We start from the raw sequence: 22,428 nt of genomic DNA, 5'->3' as shown, positions 1-22,428 counted from the left end.
ATCAGCTCTTAAAAACATTGTAAGTAATAAAAATTTGTATAAAGAGCACAAATGAAACAGCAGTTGAGCACCGCCTCAGGACATTTGACAAACTGAATGTTCTAGCTTGGAAAATACCTAGAGTGCACCTGGTGAAACCCTGCGTGGGACATGCTGTGGTGCTCATGAAAAGGAACTTCGGAAAATCATGACGGCTACATAATCATCAATGTTATCTGTTTAAATGCCATCCATTGTGATTCAAGCAGGGTTACCTGAGGGGAAACCCTATAGTTGCAATGAGAGATTTCCCAATCAATCTTTTTGAACTTGAACTTTACACTGTTAATGGATCATATGTCGGACCAGTGGTGATTCACACTCCTCCATTCCTTACTCAGATGTGTGTATTGTTGGTTTGGTCTATAAATAGAGCTCAGGAGAGCCTCCCAGAATTTGTTTTAATGTTTTGTGAAAGCCTAAAGCGAGCAAGGCCCTGTTTGGCCAGTCTTTGTGCTTTGAGCTTGGTGTTTGTAGTGGAAGGAGTGCCAAAGTTAGCGCTTGTCTGTGGGCGGAGGGAACTTCATTGATGGACATTTGGGGAGCAGAGGGCAGGTTTCGCAGAGCAAGGGCCAGAGAGTTTTTCATCTCTGCCATCTATATGCAGACATATCAACTGTCAAAAGCAGCAGTGCATGGTCTTTGTTTAAATAAGTATAAGCTTGAGTGTGACTGCATGAAAGATGATGAAAATCATTATACTTGATATCTGACATTTAAATTGAACATTTATACAGGAACACAACCTAAACTGATGAATGAAACTGTCTGTACTGACCCTGAGCCAAAAATTAGCATTCTCTCATCATTTACTCACCCTTGATATTAGGCATTATGTGAGGGACTGACAGTCTCAGTCACCATTCACTTATGTTTAATTTTTTTCCATAAGGTGAAGGTGAATGGCCATTCTGCCTAACATCTCCTTTTGTGATCCACAGTCCACAGAAAAAAAGAAAGTAACGAAACATGAAGGGGAGTAAATGATGACAGAATTTCTCTCTCTGGGTGTCCCTGTAAGTAATTTATCAGTAGGCTACCTATGTCTTCCTTAATCGTGATTCATTTTATTTTATGTACGTTTGTGCATCATACAATCAACTTGTGCTCGGTATTAATTAAAATAGCCAAGCTACCTGCGCGTAATAAGGGTTGCGAATTCTTATGCTGTAGCTAATCTCACACGAGATGAAGAAACGTTTTAAATGAGTTTCTAGCGATTTATTTTGGTTATTATTATGATTGATGAATCGATTAATTTATGATAATCTTCTGTGTCGCATTCAAAATAGTAGCTATGAGTGGCTAAAAATAGTATTAAAAAAAAGAAGAAAGATATTCAGATAAATTGTGGCACCATGAGCAAGAAGAGAAGCGTCCAAGCGATCCTCACACACCGGATGAAATGCGTGTTATTTTTTAATAACATGTTTCACCGGACAAATTTGTCATAATTTCCATGTTAAAACATTTTTGTTATGAAAAGTGGGGGAAATAAGTTAATTTTGATGCGCGGTAGGCTATTGGACGTTTTACAGAACAATATTCCATATAGCATGCACACATTTCATATTTACAAACTACTAACAATAACAATGTGTAAACTGCTCCAGGAAATGATTAGATAAATTACACATTAAATAGCCTACATTGCTAAGAATACACTGTTTGTTTTTGAATTCGTAATTTGTATTAATATGTCATCATCCCTCTAAAGCATGCTGTAGACAAAGTGTGCCGTGCATGATTTTATTTCTAAATGTCCAGTAATAGAGTGATTAACATTAACATATTCTTTTCATAAATAAGCATTGTTTGTAAAAATTTCACATCTCAGGACTGAGGAGGTTAATGAAAGCAGGATGGATGTTCTCTCACATTCACTTTCACAGACTTGTGTATACGGGATCATGAATCACAACAACAGTGATTAAAATCACATTAAGCCTATTGATTCAAATCACAGCAGCGTTTCGAGAGACTTTTATTACCATTAGCCTATTATAATTCTTAAATCGGTCACTGTTGTTAATCATGTTTCGAACTTTTGTTAAGTTGGAGTTTGATTTTTGGAGAGTATTTCATATTAAAACTATCACCCTTTTCTTTATGTGAGTAAATGGGAAATTATGTTTTTTTAATACAGATTAGCCTAATAGGAAAACTATCCTATGTGAATCGATAGAAATAGCCCATGGCTTAACGAAACCAATATATGCTCAAATACTAAAATATATATAAATGACGACGAAATATTAGCTGTTATTGTTACTAATATTATTTAAATCATTACTGTAGCTGCTAAGCCGGTCATGGAAAATTGGCTTTGATTTTCATTCCTCTCAGGATCATCTCACAAGATGAAGAGAGAGAGAGGTTTGGCCACGGAGGGAGGCGCCTCTCCGTCCTCCTCTCCTTTGAAGAGTTTGTTCTCTCGCTTTTAGAAGAGGACATACCCGTGAGAAAGTCAGTTGCTTTACAGAGGCGCGTGTGGATTTTACTCGCGAAGACAAGCTGCCTACGAGAAGCGCGAGGCTGTAAGGATTTGGCACGCTCGCGCTCAAGCACTCCATACGCACGGTAACGCGCAAAACTTCAACTTCTTGACAGATCGGCTGCCTTTGAATTGATAGAGTTATAGATTGTCAAAGGATTTGGATCAGACCTCTGTAATATGTCCCCTCAGGCAATAAACATTAGACGGCTGGTGTGTAATTGAAACTTCTACTAGCCGGGTGTCATCAGGTGTGGTCTGAGAGGCATTGTAAGCTACCTGTCATTCTGTTCTCACAGCCTGCTGAACTTATTCTTGATAACAAACATGGTTTGGTTGGTCGTTTTTTTATTTATTTAGAGTGATTAGCAGTAGATATTGAGCTGCCATGGATAGAGGGAAACTGTCAAAATTGTTTTATTGGAGGCGAAAGGGATGTTTTCAACAGCGTAAATAGTGAAAGATATCGTTCTGGTTAAAGTGAAAGTCGTCTCCACTTTAAAGCTGTTTTAGTTGATCAAAAGGGCCTTTTTCTTGTGGTTAAACGTTAACATTAATTAACATTAAACACTTCTCAAAAAAAATTTTTTTTTTCTTTTTAAAGAAATCTGTTTTCTTGTTGCTGTTTGATAGACTTCGTATAGCCTACTTACTATTACCTATTGTAAAATAAATGTATGTTATTTTATGATTAACAAAAGTGCCTAAAATTTTCAAGTGCAATCAACTTGGATGTTTAAGTCATTTCAACTTAAATGACATTAAACTGACTTGAAAAATTTGTTGAATCTTTTATAACTTATAAAAAAAGTTGAAAATTGCTTAACATTTACATTTACATTTACATTTATTCATTTAGCTGACGCTTTTATCCAAAGCGACTTACAATTGCTATATATGTCAGAGGTCGCACGCCTCTGGAGCAACTAGGGGTTAAGTGTCTTGCTCAGGGACACATTGGTGTCTCACAGTGGATTCGAACCCGGGTCTCTCACACCAAAGGCATGTGTCTTATCCATTGCGCCACACCACCCCATATACTTATTTTGATGAGTTAAAGCAATGTAAAAATATATGTTGTCATAACTTATTGATCACATAATATTTTATAGTGTACATTTCAGAGAAGCCTAAAAGAGTTCCACGTGAGCTGAACTCGATTTATTCAAATTATTTAAAATATCAGATTCCACTGAAGGCTTGGATTTCATTTTTTGTGCACTGATTTCCATTTTCAGGGCTGTCATTCTGGAATCTTTGCTTTCAGATCAGCCCTGGACTAGCACCGCACCTACCTCAATGACATGTCCATGTGTGTTTTTGCATAGCTTACATGCTTTGTATTTTACTTTGCCTCACTATAGAGCAGTGGTTTTCATTCGTTTTCTTTGAGGACCCCGACACTGAACATATTGGATGTCTCCCTAATCTGACACACCCAATTCAGGTCAGCTAATAAGCAGGTGATATAACCAGGTGTTTTCAAAAAAGGACACATCCAAAATGTGCAGCGCTGAGGTCCTCCGAAACCACGACTGAGAACCAATCACATGGCAAGGCAAAAAAAAGCAACATACTTTTATTTATTATCACGGATGAGGGTTTTTTTTCTCCCTCCAATTCTTCGGTCACTCATGTGTTAGTTGACCTGGCTCTCACCTCTGAAGGTTTTACTTCTTCATGTCATATAATGATCTCTCAAACCCCCGGCGTAGATGTGGCACCTCCCTCCTTGTGTTTTCATGTGCACATTCCCGAACCTCAGCAGCATGGTAGGAAGGTTTAAATGATGACACATTCATACACTGGACATTGCTACTGGCTTCTAGCGCAGCAAGACCTATCAAGAAGATAACTGGCATGTACAATGAATAAGCTGGGTTCAGAATGTGACAGAAATGTTCAGGCATGTGTGTGAAGAAGAGATTATATTAGTGCTTTTGAGGAGAAGGTTGAGATATCTCACAGTGTCCTGCAACTCTACCGCAGGGTCCACGTCCCTTGGCCTTAGCTGACCTGAGCTCATTCTCTCTAAGGGTCAGTGCAACTGTCTGTGTTCCATCTGAATGGGCCTCTGTGTCAGTTTCTAGAAAATTCATCATGGTGCCAACCAGTGTGCAAATTATTCAATGGCTTTTAAGGGGGATTGGCTTTTGAAAAGGGATTTCAGGAAGTGTTCAGGAAGGCGCAATATGTTGAAGTTCATCACAAGCGAGCCACATTGTCATTTTGGAACCCCAAGGATAGTTAGCTAAATGTCAACTACTGTACCTAAAGACTTCTTAAACAACACACACTAAAAATCTATAATAAAGTGATAAATAATGACTTACTGATGGTGTGTCAGTCCTGTGCTCGAGTGATTTACTGTTTCGAGTTACCTCCTTAGGTGAACATGATTTCAAAAGAAGATATTTTGAAGTACTTTGGGGTCCAAAACAGCTTTCATTTTGTGGACAAAAAAAGTGTTCCATAGAAGAAAGAAATTCATACAGGTTTGGAAAAACATGAGGACTCCCCAACCTTTTATTTTGACCTATTTTTTGCCATTGGTATGATTATGCTTATCTTACACAATCTGGATATTCCACACAGTCTCCCCCTTGTAAAACAGATTGAACGTCCTCCCTCTTGTGGTTACCAAAAATGATTAGCAAAAGCTATTCATGTTGATGCATAGCTCCATTGTTGCATTCCTCATACTCTGCAGATTTATAACACACAGTCTTTTTATACACGCAAATAGTTTTTTGACAGAGCTCGTTCATTTGCCTTGATTGTGGCACGACGAAAATCAGATTTTGTGATTGTTTATATCTTGACCCTCAGACTCAGTCACTCAGACGATTGCTCATACAATAAAACCAAATTTATAAATGCGCACAAAAGTTTCACCAGGTCTGACCCTTGGTTTTCGCTTAATTGTTGGTGTTTTTGCCAGATGAAATGCATGTACGCTCAAGACTTCATTCATGACACTGATGAGGGATATTACCTTTTTCTCTTTATCTGAACATCTCTTACCAAACTTTTGATAGCGAAGAATGTTAAGTGGACTTATTGTACACCCATGTTTGTGGCTGGAAGCAGTCTTTAATACAATAAGCTGTATTCTTCCGAAATTGCCAGGTCAGATGCATTAATCATGGTGGCGTCGGTGCCTTTGAAAGAGCGGGCCAGGTCATTACTCGAAGCCTGTCTGGGGCTCAACTGGGCGACATGGAAACGCTTTGGATGTCGTTAGTTCATCCAGACACACTAATAGCTAGTTTTCCCCCCTCCCTGAGCTTAATTTGAACAAATGAGACGTGAGCTACAGTATAAAGGCCTATGAGGATGGGCTGGCCTCTGTGCCCGAGCGCTGCCTCGGTTGAAATAATTACCTGTGGATTCATTTAGAAACCAAGAGTCTGCTAGAGCAAGGTTTAGGTGGTCCTTTACACAGGTCGATGGCTTAGGAAGTTGACTGAGTGCGTATATGATACGTAAATTCAGTGATGAAGCTTTTATCTCAAGGCTAACTGTTCTGGCTTCCTTTTATAGAGTATTTAGTTGCTTAGTCTATCCCTCTCTTTCTTTCTCTCTCTTTAGAGGTCGCTGTGACTGCTCAGGCTAAGCCTCGGGAGGGAAATACTATCTTCACCATTACCCTCTCTTCCCTAATTTATTCCCATTTAAGGACTTGTTCATCCAAGTGTTCTCGCTCTGTCGGTCCCTTTTAAATGTAGTTAATCTGGCTGTATTTGGTTATCAAAGCAAAAGGCAAGACACTTTAATGAAGAGAAGGTAAAGCTGTTGTTTCAGACAGGAAACGACATTAGCTACTGCATCTGAACTGCTTAGCACAGACTCTACAAATCTGGACTATAAAATTTGTTCTCTAATAATCCTGCAGCTCAAATTCATGACTTGGTGCCACTGCTGGCTGTCAGCTCAGATCATCTTCTCAGAGTTGCAATGCTGACCCACTTCATACGGGTCCTTTGTATAAAATCAGCCTGTTAACAATGGTTTGCCAGGTGAATGATAGCTGATTTTCTTTAGATCTAGAGAAACATGACTAATGTATACATTTTTGCAAATTTGTAAGGGGTGTGAAGTTGATGAGTGAATGGGGATAGGCATTTATTACTGATCATAAATGAAGGAGGACAGATTTTACTGCTGAGCAATCAAATTTGTTTTGTTCTTTAGATTAAACAAAATTAGCTTTAAAGGAGACATATCATGCTTTTAAATCGTTCCTTTTTACATATAAATCATACATTTGTAGTCTATATAAAGCGGAACTGCAATGCTTGGGTCTGAATTCCTCATTATTATAGCTCTACAGGCCCCTTTTCTACCCCTTTTCTGATGTGCGTCTGAGAGCAACTCGTTTTGGTGCGGTCTCTTTAAATACAATTGAGACACTTCATACCCCGCCCCCTCTCCAGGATGCAGAGGTGACACACGGTTCAACTCCACCCCGTTCGGCCATTTTTGTAGTTTGATAGCAGAGATACGATTATCTAGCGGCACAGAAACTTTTTATTCACACGTTATTAACAAAATGTCAACAACGGAAGACTTGTCCAGCCAGCCTTACATGTTCGAGCCAGAGTCGGAGCCGGAGCGAGATGAAAATGAAGACGACGAACCTGCAGAACAACGTCTTCATATGGATGTATCGCAATGGTGTGTTACTGTATTTACACATGAAACTTTGGTCTTCCGACCTTTTACCACCGTGTCTATTTATTTTGATTAATATGTGCGAGGGAGAGAGAGCAAGACAGCGTCTAGTTTGGAGACGGTGAAGTCTTGTTTACACTTTCGCCTGGCTCCGAAGAGAGAGAGAGTGCGTGCGCGCGACCAGGTCTCTCTCTCTGCTCGTTCTTTCAGTTAAACATGCGCCCTGTCACAAGCGCAGCAGTTCATCTACATTAGACGGTGTAATGAAGCGTGTGGGTTACTACATCCAACAACCGAACATTTTAACTTACCCTCTCGTAACTTCTGCATCTTTTAGCTTGGACTACAAAATTGCAGCGATAAATAAAAATGGCGGATTGCTCGAAGTGTTGGGCTGGAAGTCAATGTCCTTATTTGGCAGTTCCGCTGCAAATACTGTGACGTAATAGTTCACAAAACGTCATAGATAACAGAAAAATCTGAACAGGTTGAAAAATAAGGCCAAAACTGAATATAAAGATATCAACGAAGCACCTGAAGAGAATAATTTCAACTTTTCTGTACTTCTAAACACTCCAAATATACAACAAAATGCATTTAAGGGCTAAAAAAGTGGATTTAGCATGATATGTCCCCTTTAAAGTGTGAATGCACTGATATTAAAAATGTTGGCTAATACCGAAAGCTGATAGTTGTTTTGATGTTATGGATGATGATACATGGCAGGCCAATATTAAAATTCTGGGGTCTACTTTATATTAAGTATCTTTAACTACTATATAGTATAATTTAATACAGTGGATACAATACACTTATCATTTACATATATGTTTTAGGTTGTACTTATATTTTTCTAAAAAATACCTGCCTGTAATTACATCTATAGCTGTTGACCCTTCCCTTACACCTTAACCCACCCTTAAACCTAACAATACTACCAAACCTGTTCCCAACCTTACCCATAACCCACCTTGCTAGCAGCTAAAGTGATTTGGAATACCACATAAACACAATAAGTACATTGTATCAAACAATTTTTTTTTTTTACCTAAGTACAGTAGTTAAAGTGGGACCAAATTCTGTACGGCTTCTTGTTAATAAACTAAAATATATATTTTTTTAATGCTACAAGTGATTTAAGGCATCACAACTTTATAATGTACAGTATGAAAACATGCCATTTATGTTTGCTAAATTTAACAGTGTTATTAATTTATTAGTGGTTTTTAAAGATTATCTTTAAACGAATAGTTCACTTAAAAAAGAAAATTCTGTCATCATTTACTCATCCTCAAGTTGTTTCAAACCTGTATATGAATTTCTTTCTTCTGCTGAACACAAAAGAAGATATTTTGTAGAATGTCGGTAAACAAATAGTTAATGGACCTCATTGACATCCATAGTAGGAAAACCAATACTTTGGAAGTCAATGGGATACATCAATTGTCTGATTACTGACATTCTTTAAAATATCTTCTTTTGTGTTCAGCAGAAGAAAGAAATTAATATACAGGTTTGAAACAACTTGAGGATGAGTAAATGATGACAGAATTTTCTTTTTTAAAGGAACTTTTCTGTGAGCCATAGATGACAGCAAAGTTAATCTAAATGTAAAAACTGAGGAAATGAGCACAAATGAGTGATCAATACCAGGGAATAGGCAATATGTTGAATGCTATATCATCCATCTCTACTTTAAAGAAACTTAAATAATTTTAGAGAATTTTAGAACGAAACTATTTTGAGGGGTTTGAAATGAGTGGGTAAGATGCATGAGAGTGTTTTTATAGACTGAATCATTTTAACAGACATTGGAACATGTTGGGAGGCAGGAATAATAAAAAGCTTTTCAAACTGTTTTGAAATGAGATGATAAATAATGATAATAACAATGATAAAATAATTATCCTAATCTGAGCCATTTGTATTGTGATATATATGTGCATTCATGCACGCTTGTAGGTGCCTGAGCGAGCTGTTTGTGTGGTCCAGGCCTGTGCCTCAGTTGAGGATCCGGAGGGGAAGGGACGCGCTCTTGAGCTCCGTCCGTCAGGCTCGTGATGCAGCCGCGTGGTGTGGAATGCAAACAGTGGCCACTGCATTTGCGTAGCAAAAATAAAGCCTACCAACCAACCTGCCTCTTTTGTCAAGGCTCACAGCCTCTAACTCGAACACTGCTGATTTCATTGCTGATGTACCGTGAATTCAGGAATTTAGTGCCGTAAGAAGTCAAAAGGGAACGACCCAGGACGTGCGCACATCACTGATGTTGATTTGACTGCATCATTATTGTGTTGACAAATTGAACTCATTAAAAGGTCTTTTCAGATGAATCTGATTAATTGAATAAACTCTTAAAAATAAAGGTTCCAGAAGGGGGTTTTCACAGCGATGCCATAGAAGAACCATTTTTGGTTGCTTAAAGAACTTTTCAGCGATCTGTTCTTAAGAAGAACCATTTTTTTCTTAGTGTAAAGAATATTTTAAAAAGCTAAAGAACCTTTTTCCACTATAATGAAGCTTTTGTGCAATGGAAAGGTTCCATTGAATATCAAAGGTTCTTCATGGAACCATTGATACCAATAAAGATCCTGTATTTTTGAGAATCTTCTTATTTTGAGGACCCTTGTGTTAGCTTTGCTGTACTGTGTGCATTTTTTGCGTTTGCCGTTCATGTTCTTCCATTACACGCAACAATCTATGGATATGAGTATGCTGTACTAGAATAAGAGTCTGTCTGAGAGAGAAACTGAAAGCAGCAGAGACCTGAATGATGGATCTTAGCAATTAATGGAAGTTGTTTTTGCTATCATGTTCACTCAGTGACATGAATGGTGGTCTGAAAACCACATGTGTTCACAATCCAATAATCAGTGTGTTTTTTTCCCCCTTGGATCCTGGAACAAAAGAGGAAAGGGTTTCAAACAGGTAATGCTGGTTTTCTTGGCAGCGTACGCTCTCTCTTCACCTCTCCAGTGGCTGGACTCTGACAGTAATGAGAACTTACCTTTTGCCAGAGAAGGATTATTGAATTATACGCTTGGATGTCACGCACTCAGACATGCTGCGATTGAACTCGAGTTCTGGAGCATAAGCACATTAAAATGTCATAAAACCAGTGTCTCGGATATCTGCAAATAGCCAAAATGCAGTCCGTTGTAACAGGTCCAATACATTATATACAGGGTGTATGTAATAAGTACTGTTAGAAGGAAAGACCTATGAACTTGAAAGGACATGCACGTTGCCTGCTCTTTGCATGTGCCAATTTTGGATTGGAGATTGAGTCCGATGGAGTTTAACAAGCCGGAGGGAACACGGATAGATATATTACACGCACCTCACGGCTGAAGTTCACACCCCCGGATAAAAGCGTGTCTGGCAATGATCAAGCAGGCCAGGCTGGTGAAGTGTACTTTGCATCTCTGCTTTCACCAGGTGTCTTTTATTGGCTGGCTGATTTAGTGTGGCCTATCCCACACCACTGCTCCTCATCATTAATGGTGACAGGTAGACCTGGCACATCAAACACCTCTAATGGTTCTGTCCGAGATGGAAGGGGGACAGTGAAAAAACGCAGGGGTTCTCTCTTGAGACTCGCTTATGCACCAACTTGAGTCCAGTCTAGACAGATTACGGCTCAAATTCCAGGAAAAAATGATCATGTCAGCTTTTACTTTTAAACATCATAATTAACAAATCATCTGCTTAATCATGTATATTTATGATATAGATTTTCCAACGCACATCACAAAAGTCAACACCCTCGTAACAGCTCTAAAATGACAGCCCATCATTTGCATCTGTCGTCACGACTGAGGAGTTTGCATCCCAGACATCCCACCTCTCCCGTAAGGTTACTTATAATAACTTATAAATCTTATAATAACTTATACAATATCCCTGAATCCCGCTGATCAAAATGCGTCTTCTGTGACCACTTATGTTGGGATACCCTCGGTCACTTTCACTTTCGGCACACTAATACTATTGAATGAACGAACCTGTGTTATGCGGCTTACACAAATGAATATAATAATAGTTTATAATGTCATTTGTTCATTTCACGGGGGGTGGGGTGTAGTGCCATCTCCCGTAAATGAGACTCTGCAGGGTGAGATGTCTGGTATCCACATTAGTCACAATGACGCCACTGTGATACTCCCGTATTCTTTAACGGTGGCATGTAAGTGCCCGAGGGCAGGTTGTTGTGCGTTTGAAGCATGCCTTTAATCAATGAGTCCCAGCACAGAGGCCGTCAGAACCGCTCTGCAGTTCCTCAAGAGTGCAGCCGCATGGTCCCGTCCCTCAGGCACCCTCAGCTCACATGTTAACAAGAGGCACAGAGCGACTGGCCAACAAAGACACTGCTTAGGGCACTTAAACACAACCAGGTGCACCTCTAGAGGTGGGTGAGAGGGACTGTGGAAGATGCTTCTCACTGCATAGGAAGATTTGGGTGGTTGGATGGTTTGGGTTAGTGTGGGTTTGCACTTCAACCACACGTTCTTGAGTTTATGTGCTTTGAGGACCGTGTGGGCTTCCCTAACCAAATCTGAAACCAAATCTAGAGGGTTCTTATGTCTCATTTGTAAAGATGTAAATAAGTTGCCTTTAAGTAAATCAGTTTTCCTGCTTAAGAGCTGCTAATTATATTCACTGATTTGACATTCATGGAAGAGCTTTGTATAATAGATTGTTTGCAAAAATACACATCTTAGAAATGGTCAGTTCACACAGGATAAAGAAAAGTCAGTAAGAGATTTTTACATGTGCTTGTTCATTAGATTTGGGCATTTTTGTTCATTTAAAAATGCTGAATCTACAGCATGAACAGTGTAATGCAGGGGTGTCAAACTCAGCTCCTGGAGTTCAATCCTGCTCCAAAACACACTCCTGTAGTTTTCAAATTAGTCTAAAAGATTTGATGAGCTGGATCAGGTGCGTTTAATTAGGGCTGAAGCTAAACTCTGCTGGGCTGTGGCTCTCCAGGAACAGGGTTTGACACCCCTGGTGGAGTGCAACCAAAAGAATGACTCTTATAAGTCAATTTTGTTAAGTGAAGCAAACATACAGCAGAAAAAGTGTAATCTGAATCCTGAACTATTGACTCTTAAAGTCCCCCTGTGGTGAAAATCAAGCTTTTAATGTTGTTTATATGTATATGTGGTGTTTTTAATATGTTTTAAGAGTTTGTAATTGTAATTGCTGGTGTTTCTGACGTCACAAACTACCTTGTAACCAATCACGTCAACAAGTGGATCTCTGAGCTGGTGTGAGTGAGTGGAGGTGGAGCTAATTTATTTATTTTTTTAAATTATTTATTTAGATGGGACAGTGCATATTCATGAACGTACAATCAAAGTTGAACGTAAATACGCCAGATTTAGCACAGTGCTAATTTCCATCCGTAGTCATATACAAATACAAACCAAAAAACAAACAAACAACATACATATCAACAAATATACATATAGAGCTAAAAAAAAACATTAGCTCTATGAATAGCAAAATTTGCATATTCATAGAACTGTGTGTACTAAATAAGGCAAGGGTGTAGAGTTACATTCAAGATATTTTAAGACATTAAGAAATGTTATGATTAATTTAACATTTTAAAAAAACTTTTAAATATGTAATTTTGGTAATCAAAGATGAGTTTTAAGGGATAAAATTATTGACTACAAGGGGACTTTAAGTGAATCTAATACAGATTTCAACTAACTCTTGAGACCTAAATTTCCTAACTGGTTGTTCACATGACAATATGTATTTAAAAATGAACACTGAGATTTGTTGTTAGTATTTTATGAAAAGAAAAACTTTTTTTTTTTTTTTTTTGCTTATTTAATATCGTTAGCCTCATAGCATAATTGCCTAAGTCAAATTGTGTTTTTTCTTGTTTTCCAAAAACATTGAAATATGACTTAGGCAATTATGCTATGAGGCTATCAATATGTAAGGCCAACTATTGGATTGCATTCTCTAAAAAGACATTGAAGTCATTCAAAGGTCATGTAAACACACCTTTTGCTAGAAGTGATTTAAATGTATTTGTTATTGAAATTATCTCATCATTTGGCAATGGAATTTTAATTTTTTTTTTTTTTTTAAATACTAAAAGAATCGTTCATGGAACCATTAAGAAACTAGAATTATTAAGACAACAATAGGTATGTTTACATGCACTAATTTTCATCAATCAGAACCGATCTGATCAGATTTCATTTTCTGAAAGTTCTGTTTATATAAACTCTTACAATCTGATTCACATGTTCATTTAAATGTACATTTATGTATTCTGAACAAAACTTCAGTGCATGTGTAGTGCCCAGTTGCTGCATTCAGAACCAGAGAAAACCAGTGCAATAATTTCACTGGAGCTACCGTGAATTTAACTGTCATTTTGATTTGCACCGACCATTTTTTAAAGGTGAAAGAAGAAAATAAACATGTAATAAACACATTCATAAGTCGTAAAACATATGTAAATATACGCATCACAACACTGTGTGCCCGAGGTACTTTTGCTATTGATCGTATTATTTCAGGTCTACGCCAGCCCTTCCAGTCCAATTGAAATTTCATCCGAGCTCACTCAGATTGATCGAGGTGTTTACATGAAGGCTTTTTCAATCCGACTGATCCATGAATCTGATTACTATTATTTGGCTGCCTGTATACGTAGCTAGTGATAGGGTATTTGGTTTTCTAGGTGGTTGCCAGGGCATTGCTATGCAGTTTCTAGTTGGATGCTTACTGGCTTAAGTCAAAAGATTCCTCCTTCAGTAGTCAAGGCACTGATCAGGGAGTCGGCCATTTTAAGGGCTGCCTCAATCGCAAAATCCTTCCAGTGCGCTAAAACATTTGTTCTCTAAAAAGTCCCACAATGCACTGTAAAAACCAGGGAGCATCAATGCTCACTACGCTCCCTTAACGGCAGTTCTGAAGTGCAAAACATAAGTCACTACATAATGACACGCAATAATGTTTTTTAAAATACAAACCATTATTTAATTATATTTCAGCATAGACATTGCTTGACAGGAAATGAACAATCTAGCTAACATATAGCCCTATAATTTATTTACAGCTGAAATGTTGCACATATATGTAACAAGCAAAGTTTTATCATAATGTACTTTAAATAAAATTATAAATAATGTCAGAAAGATATCAGTTCTGCTGTTGTTCGTAAATACCAGTAGTGATGTTCTACATGTCGCCGGAAATAGAGTCATCAGTGTCCCAATGTGTAGTGAGCCAGGGTCCTTACTGTCCTTACCAGTGCCTGAATTTGTATACACGGGAACTGATTGAGACCCTCTGTGATATTCTGAATCCTACATATGACTCGATCCCTCATTCAATGTATGTTTATTGGATTGTCGCCCATTTTTGTGCCTGCCAAGTGATTAGAACAGTTTTGATATGCTTGATTTGAAGTATCTCTCATATCTGTAGCATAAACTGTGCGGGACAGGTTATGCACCGAAGCTGAATTCTTTGGGCTGGAACTGGAAGTTTAGAATAAACACCTGACGTAGTGTGAGCAATAATAATAGTGATGCCTCCCTTATCGGGAGCCGTTACCTAATAATTTGCATAGCAAGTGTGAATTTGTTGTGTCATAAACCGTTTTCAATGCTTATCTGGCTGTAAAGGCCTGCTGTGCGTTTGAGAGGCAGGTAGTGCTCTTATCATAACCTCTGGCCTGCGCCCCCAGCACGCCAGCTCAGCTTACAGGAAGCAGTGAGGTGGGGGGTCGTCAGGGAACGAGAGGCCAAGGGGCTTATTTAGAAACTGACAGCACGAAATGAGCCGCACAGACCCCGAGTGCAGACCAACCTATTAGCCAGATTGCACTTCCATAGTCTACAATGGATACATTTCCGAATTCTTGTGGTGGAGCTGGTCTTGTTTCTCTGTAGGTGTCTGATATTGATTTGCTTGTTACGGTCAGCCTGGTTATTCTGCATTGGGTTTATACATTCAGCTGGATAGAAGCTGAAGAGTGAAGGAGGGAAGCCAGCCAGACTGTAAGAATGATTGTTGTGGTCAGGAAAACAGATGTGTACGCTCACAGAGTCACAGCCATAACACTCATACACACGCACGCAAACCATTTATAAACAAACAATCACATATGCAGCTCAGGGCGTATGCTTTTATGTCACTTATGATCAAAGCAATTATGGCAGTTTAGATGCATATTTAAGGAGGTTTCAGATATGTATACAATTCTAATTAGAAAATCATCAGAATACAATAAATCCTTGCGCATAAACAACACTTCGATTTTAATGCAACACATGCAGGAGTTAGAAGGATGGTCAAAGTCACATTTCAATGGGAATCCATACCCATAAACCCTCTTGACAGCATGTCCACATTCATCTCTGGTCATATGTGGTCTTTCTCAGCTGAAGCCGGCCTCCAGAGACGCCATAAATATGTCCTGAAGCTGTTGAAACCGGGTTCATATTTATTTGGCTGGATTTAGAAGACATAAATTCTACATTTGCCTTAAGCAGCCAATAAACCAGGATGACTGAAGATCTTAAGATACAGCATTAGACATCTTTAATGCTCCTGAGAAGCACATGAGATACTACTTTTTATTTTTATTTTTTGGCAGTAAAGATTTATTCTGTATATCATTCTAAAGTACTTTTGTCCAAAGGTGAGCTTGTGAGTAGATCAGGAGTCTGGATGATTGGACTTGAATGGCTTCCTACTGCATGAGAAAAGATCCTCTGACCCTTAAAACATTACAATGACATTTCTTTAACATTATGAGAGTCATCGCAAATGATGCAGAAAAAACAGAACAGGTAGAGTGTCCATCCCCTATTAATGTGATTCGAAATTAGATTATGCCTTACATTTCCTAAATACTTCCATAATGCAGGCTTGAAGGCATAGTTTCACCGAGAAATGAAAAATCTGTCGTCATTTAATTATCCTCATGTCTTTCCCCACTTGTATGGCTTGTTTTCTTCGTTTGAACACCAAATAGGATCAAATGAAAGTGGATTGGGAGCAAGGACAATCGTCTTTACCATACACATTAAATGCATGGAAAAGAGCATCTTAGAAATTATGCTTTATGAAGGAACTATATCAGTACCATATTGGTTATTTGCCAATATTAGAGATTTAAATTGGATATTTAATTGTGCATGCAACTTTCCCCTTACTGTCATCTAACACTCAAACTTAATTACTCACAATTTAATAAGTTAAATGTACCGTTTAGCAATGTTCATACTGTACATTATAAAGTTATGATGCCTAAATTCACTGGTAGAGTTTCAAATGGGTGATTTAACTTTTTTTTTTAATTGATTAAGACAAAATTATATCTGCAATTTGTTTATTTTAATATACATTTCTGTATGTAGAAATAATACAAATATGATAAATACTATTGTCTTATAAATATATCACCCTTCGGCACATCCCTATATTCTGCAACAAACTTCTTTTATGTTTCAAAAAAGAAATTATAACACAATATGCTCAATAGCTTACTGTTATTATATATTGGCTCTTCATAAACACTGAAGACATGAACATGTTGTGTCTAACAACACCCTGTAACCATGCTAAAATTATGGCACATCCTCTTGTGGCTAACTGCTTTATTGTGAGTTAATTCTTGTAAATTGGGCTTAAGTGTGCCATCAGTTCATTTCCTCTGGAGCGGATCTCTCAGAGGTTAGCAAGAGAAAGGAATCCAGCCTCAGTCATCTCTACACAACTGCAACGCTATAAAACTATGCCAAAATATAAGCACAGCATACTCTGCTTTGCTGCCTGCCATCCCTTTATCCCTAGCAAATAATTGGTCTGTCCTCATCAATCATTTTCGGGTTGCCGTGTTTGACTGAGTCCTGCTGTTTGAATGGTGTTAACTGAGACACTGTGCCCCATTCCTGACCCTGATATAAATCAAAGCCCCCAGCACAGGTTACACAGTCACACACTGCAATGAGTCAATAAACATCTGCATTGCTCAGAGTTCTTATCAACCTCTCTGTATCTCTGTGGCTTGTAGGACTCCCTGAGAGCATGAGGCTCCTTCTACACGCTGCAATCTAACCACATCAAGAATGCTTTTGACAGAGTTTGCTTCAAGGCAGTTTATTTGATGGACAACGGCTCTTTTTAACACTGTAGCTTTGTCCGCAGGCAAGTCAGCACCGGTCGTGCTCAGAGATCGCACTGGTCTCTCTCTATAACAACAATGAGCATGTTTCTAAAGGCATTATGACCGTGATGAATGGGACACCTTTGATTACACGTTTGTATGCATGTGTATGAGTCGCCCGCATGTTGCGCTCTGGAGTTTACATTACCTGCCTTGGTATGTACTTGTATAACTGTAGGTCACTGTATAATAAAGCCATTCTTTGTTCTTTCCAAGCAGGTGGGAGTTTGGTGGTGGCCGAGGAGTTGGATCAGAGCAATGCCAGCCATGCCATCAGTCACAAACGCACCATGTCACAGGAAACGCTGGCAGGTGTGTATAAACGGGCGAATTCTTTGCTAGGTCATCCATTGATTCAAGTAACCTGGAGATGCTCTAATTACTGTGAAAAAATGTCCTTTCATTTGCCATCCACCTTTGCTTTGTTTGCTCAGGTGCTTGTATGGGTTGTGATGTCTCTACTGCCGCTAGTGGCAGGAGGCAGGTCGCGTTTTCGAGCAGAATCCGAAGCTGCGGTGGGATTTGCTGGTGCTGGGGTGGAGGAGCCGCCTTTAGAGCCTTTTCCAAACGTTGAGGAAGATCTTGAGGAGGGCAGTGACTCCCCGTGGCACGGCCTGTTTGGTGAGTCAGATGTCTGGGAATCATTTCTACAATGAATCAATAAGGAATTATTCCGGGTGATAAACGTCTCTTCCTTTTTGCCCACTTCCGTCTCTCCCGCAGAGCCATATGTTCTCGTCGAGGACGACCAGCAGCCAGCACGATGGGAACGCTCCCCCCGCTCACCGGATACCTCTGATATACAGACCAAAGGAGTGCGCAAGAAAAAAAAGAAAAAAGAGAAGGAGGAAAAGAAAAAGAAAGAAAAGAGCAGCAGGGGACGGCATAGCAGTCGGGACTGTCGCGTGGAGAAACGTGAGATGCGCGTACGGGACCTGGGCATGGGCTTCGACTCGGACGAGATTGTTCTCTTCAAGTTCTGCGTCGGCTCCTGCCAGAGGTCTCGTGGGAATTACGACTTGGCTCTGCGCACTCTGCTGGCCAACGGTAGTCTGCCCAAGCGCACCGCCAGGAAGGTTAGCGCACACCCTTGCTGCCGCCCCACGAGCTATGAACCGGTCTCTTTCATGGATGCTGCGACAACCTGGCGAACCATCAAGTCCCTCTCCGCTGCGGACTGTGAGTGCGTGGGATGAGGAGAGCTGAATGAGGGGAGGGGGAGCGTGACCTGAAGAAATTGCGCAATGGTCAAAGAGAGGAAAGGAGGAATCGGAAAGCCTCCTGGCTTCCACAGAACGAGGTCGGGCGGGTTGGCCGTGGTGAAACACTTTGAGGGAATTTGGTTGGGCTGTAAGTGATTCAGAACAGCCTGTTCTCGACAGCCCAAGCCTCGACAGAAAAGCTTGAATGGTGTTAGAATATGATTCGACCATGTCGACAAGAGACTCTTTGGACTCAACGTGGAGAGAGTTTGCGGATGGAAGAACTGCAACTTTGGATCGTCCATCTGAATGGCTCTATAAACAAAAACTACATGTTATAACTCAACGAGCATTTGCTTACTAGGAGTTTCATCAGACTTGGATACAGAACGAAACCCTGTTTCATTTGTCAGACTCATTTGTTGATCCTGGATGTCAGTGCCCAGTTTCCTGGCCTTCGATCTGGCATGTAATATTTCAGCCAGATTAGCAACGTTTGGATCGTTCATTAACAGCACATTAATGGTGTAATTACAATGTAATTGCACAAACACATGTTGAGTATTATTAAAAGTTGAGCCCATAGAAAACACACAGGCCAGTTAGTATTACCCTTTCAGCTGGAAGCGCTGAAGGTTGATTGTATTTGCAGTAGGATTTTCATTTCTCAGGATTTTTACAGGACTGATATGAACTATTTTTCTAACTTACATTTTTAATCCTTTTAATACCATAAATAAAGTAAGAGGTATTAAAAGGGTTTGTGTTCCATAAGGCCAGGTTTTTATATAGAAAGTTGATGAAAGATAAATATTAAGTGAATAAAATCTAAAAATACAAAATAATATTTGATGCTTAACCAATAGGGGCTGTCTAGTCCAGTAGTACAATGAAATCATTTTAATGATTTATTTATGATGGTACATCAAATTTTAATATACAAAGTACATATGATATACAAATATTATTAATAAGATACATTAGGGAAGCATTACGTAGGTCTAAATTGTCAAACTATGTGAAAGGATAGTTGGATTCAGCTACATACTGAGCTAAAAGTCAGTTCTTGATACATTTTACCTGACATTTTTAGCATTTATATGTTTATATGTAGTAATAAAATGACATTGATTGCACCAGAGTGTGATGTCAACCAGACTGTGCTTTAGCAGGCTCATTAGCGTTCTCTTTTATCAACACAGATGATGACCACAATGAATTTGTCATTGTTTATCTTTTTGTTACCAAATGGATGCCATGCATCCCTTAACATTTACTGTACACCTAACAGATATCATATTTATTTTTTCATTTAAGTTATTTATTTATTACTATGTCTACACATGTGTCTTGTGGATGTTTATATTTATTGTTTATACCTTGGCCTGTGTTCTTCAATCCCTGTCATCTCATGATGAACCAGCATGGATAACAACAAGGCTTTGAAAAAAAAAGTCAGCTGCAAAATATCACGGTTGCGGAAAAACTGAGCTATTTAACCCAAATGTTTTCATGGAGTAGGAAGAACTTGTAGATAACTTTGTCATGATCTGTTGAGTGATTTCATTGGGTGCTTTTTTTGTCCTCCAAGGGTTATAAAACTCTCAGAGCACTTACTGGGAAGTCTCAGATTCAATTTATGAAAAGGAAATTAAAATAGTTTTCTTCCAAAACACTAAGGATATAAGGGGGAGAAGGTATGTTGTTCCGACGAGTCCATCTGTCTGCCCAATCTGCTGACCTTAGGAGTCTTGATGTTGTATTCAGTTTCAATATTAAAAGCTGCTCCAAAAATATTGTTTTAAAAAGCTGATAACAATAAATGGCTTTGCTTCAGTATTTTACATGTTTTATTTATCAATTATTATTGTTGTTGTTGGCAAAGTTACTCTTTATTTTTGTACTTCATATTTTCTGTATAGGAATAAAGCTGTTTATACATAATGTGAATTAAGATTCTTGTCCTTTCATTTAGGTGCAGCAGCAGCAAACACTTTAAGGGTCTTACATCTTTCTGCAAACTCTTCCAAGAGAGATTAAGTTTGGGTATATAGCATGTGCGATTTTATTTGTACGCTTCCATGTTAACTCTATGTGTATTATTAAACAACTTAAAATCGTCAAAAAGTTCATCCGCACCACAGAGCTTTTCCCTCCATTGACCTCTTGTCTCAGTTCAGCTAATGGCAATCATCAGGTAGTCAGGTAGACTGCTTGGAGACATGTATGTACATTACAGCACCATTAGGCCCTAGGTGAACCTCTCATCTGCTAAAGTGCAAAGAACGTTTCCATCTGTTGTCGGGCTGCTAATGAGCGCAGCCCTCACAGACCGGCCTGGCTGTGGCTCAGGGGCCTCTGTGCAGTGAGTCTGCACCTCTCACACCATGGGTGAACTTAATTAACTGGAGATTGGAGCCTCTTCTGCATTTTTAAGGTATAACTGCACTACTAGGACCAGATGCTTGCAACATTGTGATCACAATATATTAGTACTCTTCAACGGTCTGTAGTTGAAAGATCAGATTGTGCAAAAAATGAATAAAGCATTTATTTTTTACCTTTAAATCGTTATAAAACCATAGTTCTTGTTTAATTGGAGCACTGTAGATATTTTGCTGTCTCAGCTGCTTATGTTGACATAAGCATGTATAGCTAAAAGAGGGTCATAAACTATACTGCCATAATTCAAAAATGTAGGCCTACATAAAATTCCGATTCTTGTGTGAGAAACAAACTAATATTATTGTCATTATTCACATAAGCACAAATCAGCAAATGGCAAGCTTACATTGTATTAAAAGAATAGTTCGTCCAAAAAATATGAAAGTTCTGTCATCATTCAGTCACCTTCATGTCGTTCTAAACCTGTAGGCCTATGACTTTCTTCCGTGGGACACAAAATTGAGAAATTGTAAGTGCGCCATATGAAAATGAATCCACTGATGGTCCACAATGACACCATCATTAAAGTGGTTCATAATATTTCAAATATTCTAATGCCATATTATAACTGTGTGAACTGTAAATCAGCATGCCATCCACTGAAAATCTCAGCAAATCTCGGCATTCACAAAACCTGTCTGAATGATTAATTTACGAATCGACTCGGGTTAAATGACTCAAGGATCCGGTCGCTGTTCAGTGGAATGAAGATAATCAGGATTAGGCTCATATTTTGTTGTCACACAAATGGTCTCAGACTCGGAATTAAGGTGCACGACTTCTTTATGATGATATTTGTTGTAATTTGAAAGGTGCCCATTAGCTTTCGTTGTTTGGAAATGGTGGCCAGGATATTGTTAAAAAATCGTGGCAGGCGCCAATAAATAGCTTTAGGTAAGTAACTTACGTTGTCTGTCTGTCTGTCTGTCTGTCAGTTCAGCAGACAATTAAAATTGTATCAACTTAGTTTGGTCAACGTGCGGTTTAAAAGCTGTGCGGTATTGACATCTGCTGGTCAATATAAGCTACGACCAAGCTCAATTGTTCAACAGAGTTATGTCGGTTCAAACACGCACTACAGGCTTTTAATGGTAGATATAAACAAGATCAGATTCTATGCACATACTATGTTTTCATCTGCCAGGCATTTTAGTCTCACATTTATAATTCAGTGACGGCAACTCTCAAACATGTCTGTTTTGATAATGCAGGTTGTTTTGTGTCATTATGGTGGCAATCTTCAGTAGCATACAGTCTGCATCTATGCCTATTCTTGTAAGTAAAATATTCACAGTGGACAATTCATATTTACCTGATAAACTATCAGTATTACTGTAATAACTTTTTATTTTAATACATTT

General features: G+C 38.8%; 1 protein-coding gene across 2 annotated transcripts; it reads left to right on the top strand.

The window, feature by feature from the left end:
- The first annotated feature begins 2,603 nt into the window (after positions 1–2,603).
- artnb (artemin b) lies at positions 2,604–20,564 on the top strand. 2 transcript variants are annotated; one of them, XM_079875612.1, is made up of 4 exons: positions 2,604–2,619; positions 17,640–17,732; positions 17,855–18,041; positions 18,144–20,564. In XM_079875612.1, exons 2-4 carry the CDS (start codon positions 17,679–17,681, stop codon positions 18,614–18,616), a joined length of 714 nt encoding a protein of 237 aa, XP_079731738.1. In that variant the 5' UTR covers positions 2,604–2,619; positions 17,640–17,678; the 3' UTR covers positions 18,617–20,564. The 2 variants fall into 2 exon arrangements, with proteins under 2 accessions (XP_079731738.1, XP_079731737.1); XM_079875611.1 differs by lacking the exon at positions 2,604–2,619 and having other exon boundaries at positions 15,243–17,732.
- The last annotated feature ends 1,864 nt before the right edge of the window (positions 20,565–22,428 follow it).

The sequence above is a fragment of the Squalius cephalus genome (assembly GCF_949319135.1).
Source record: "Squalius cephalus genome assembly, chromosome: 7".
Classification (NCBI taxonomy): domain Eukaryota; kingdom Metazoa; phylum Chordata; class Actinopteri; order Cypriniformes; family Leuciscidae; genus Squalius; species Squalius cephalus.
Note: the sequence above shows the minus strand (reverse complement) of the source record. Positions and strands in the feature narration are given on the sequence as shown.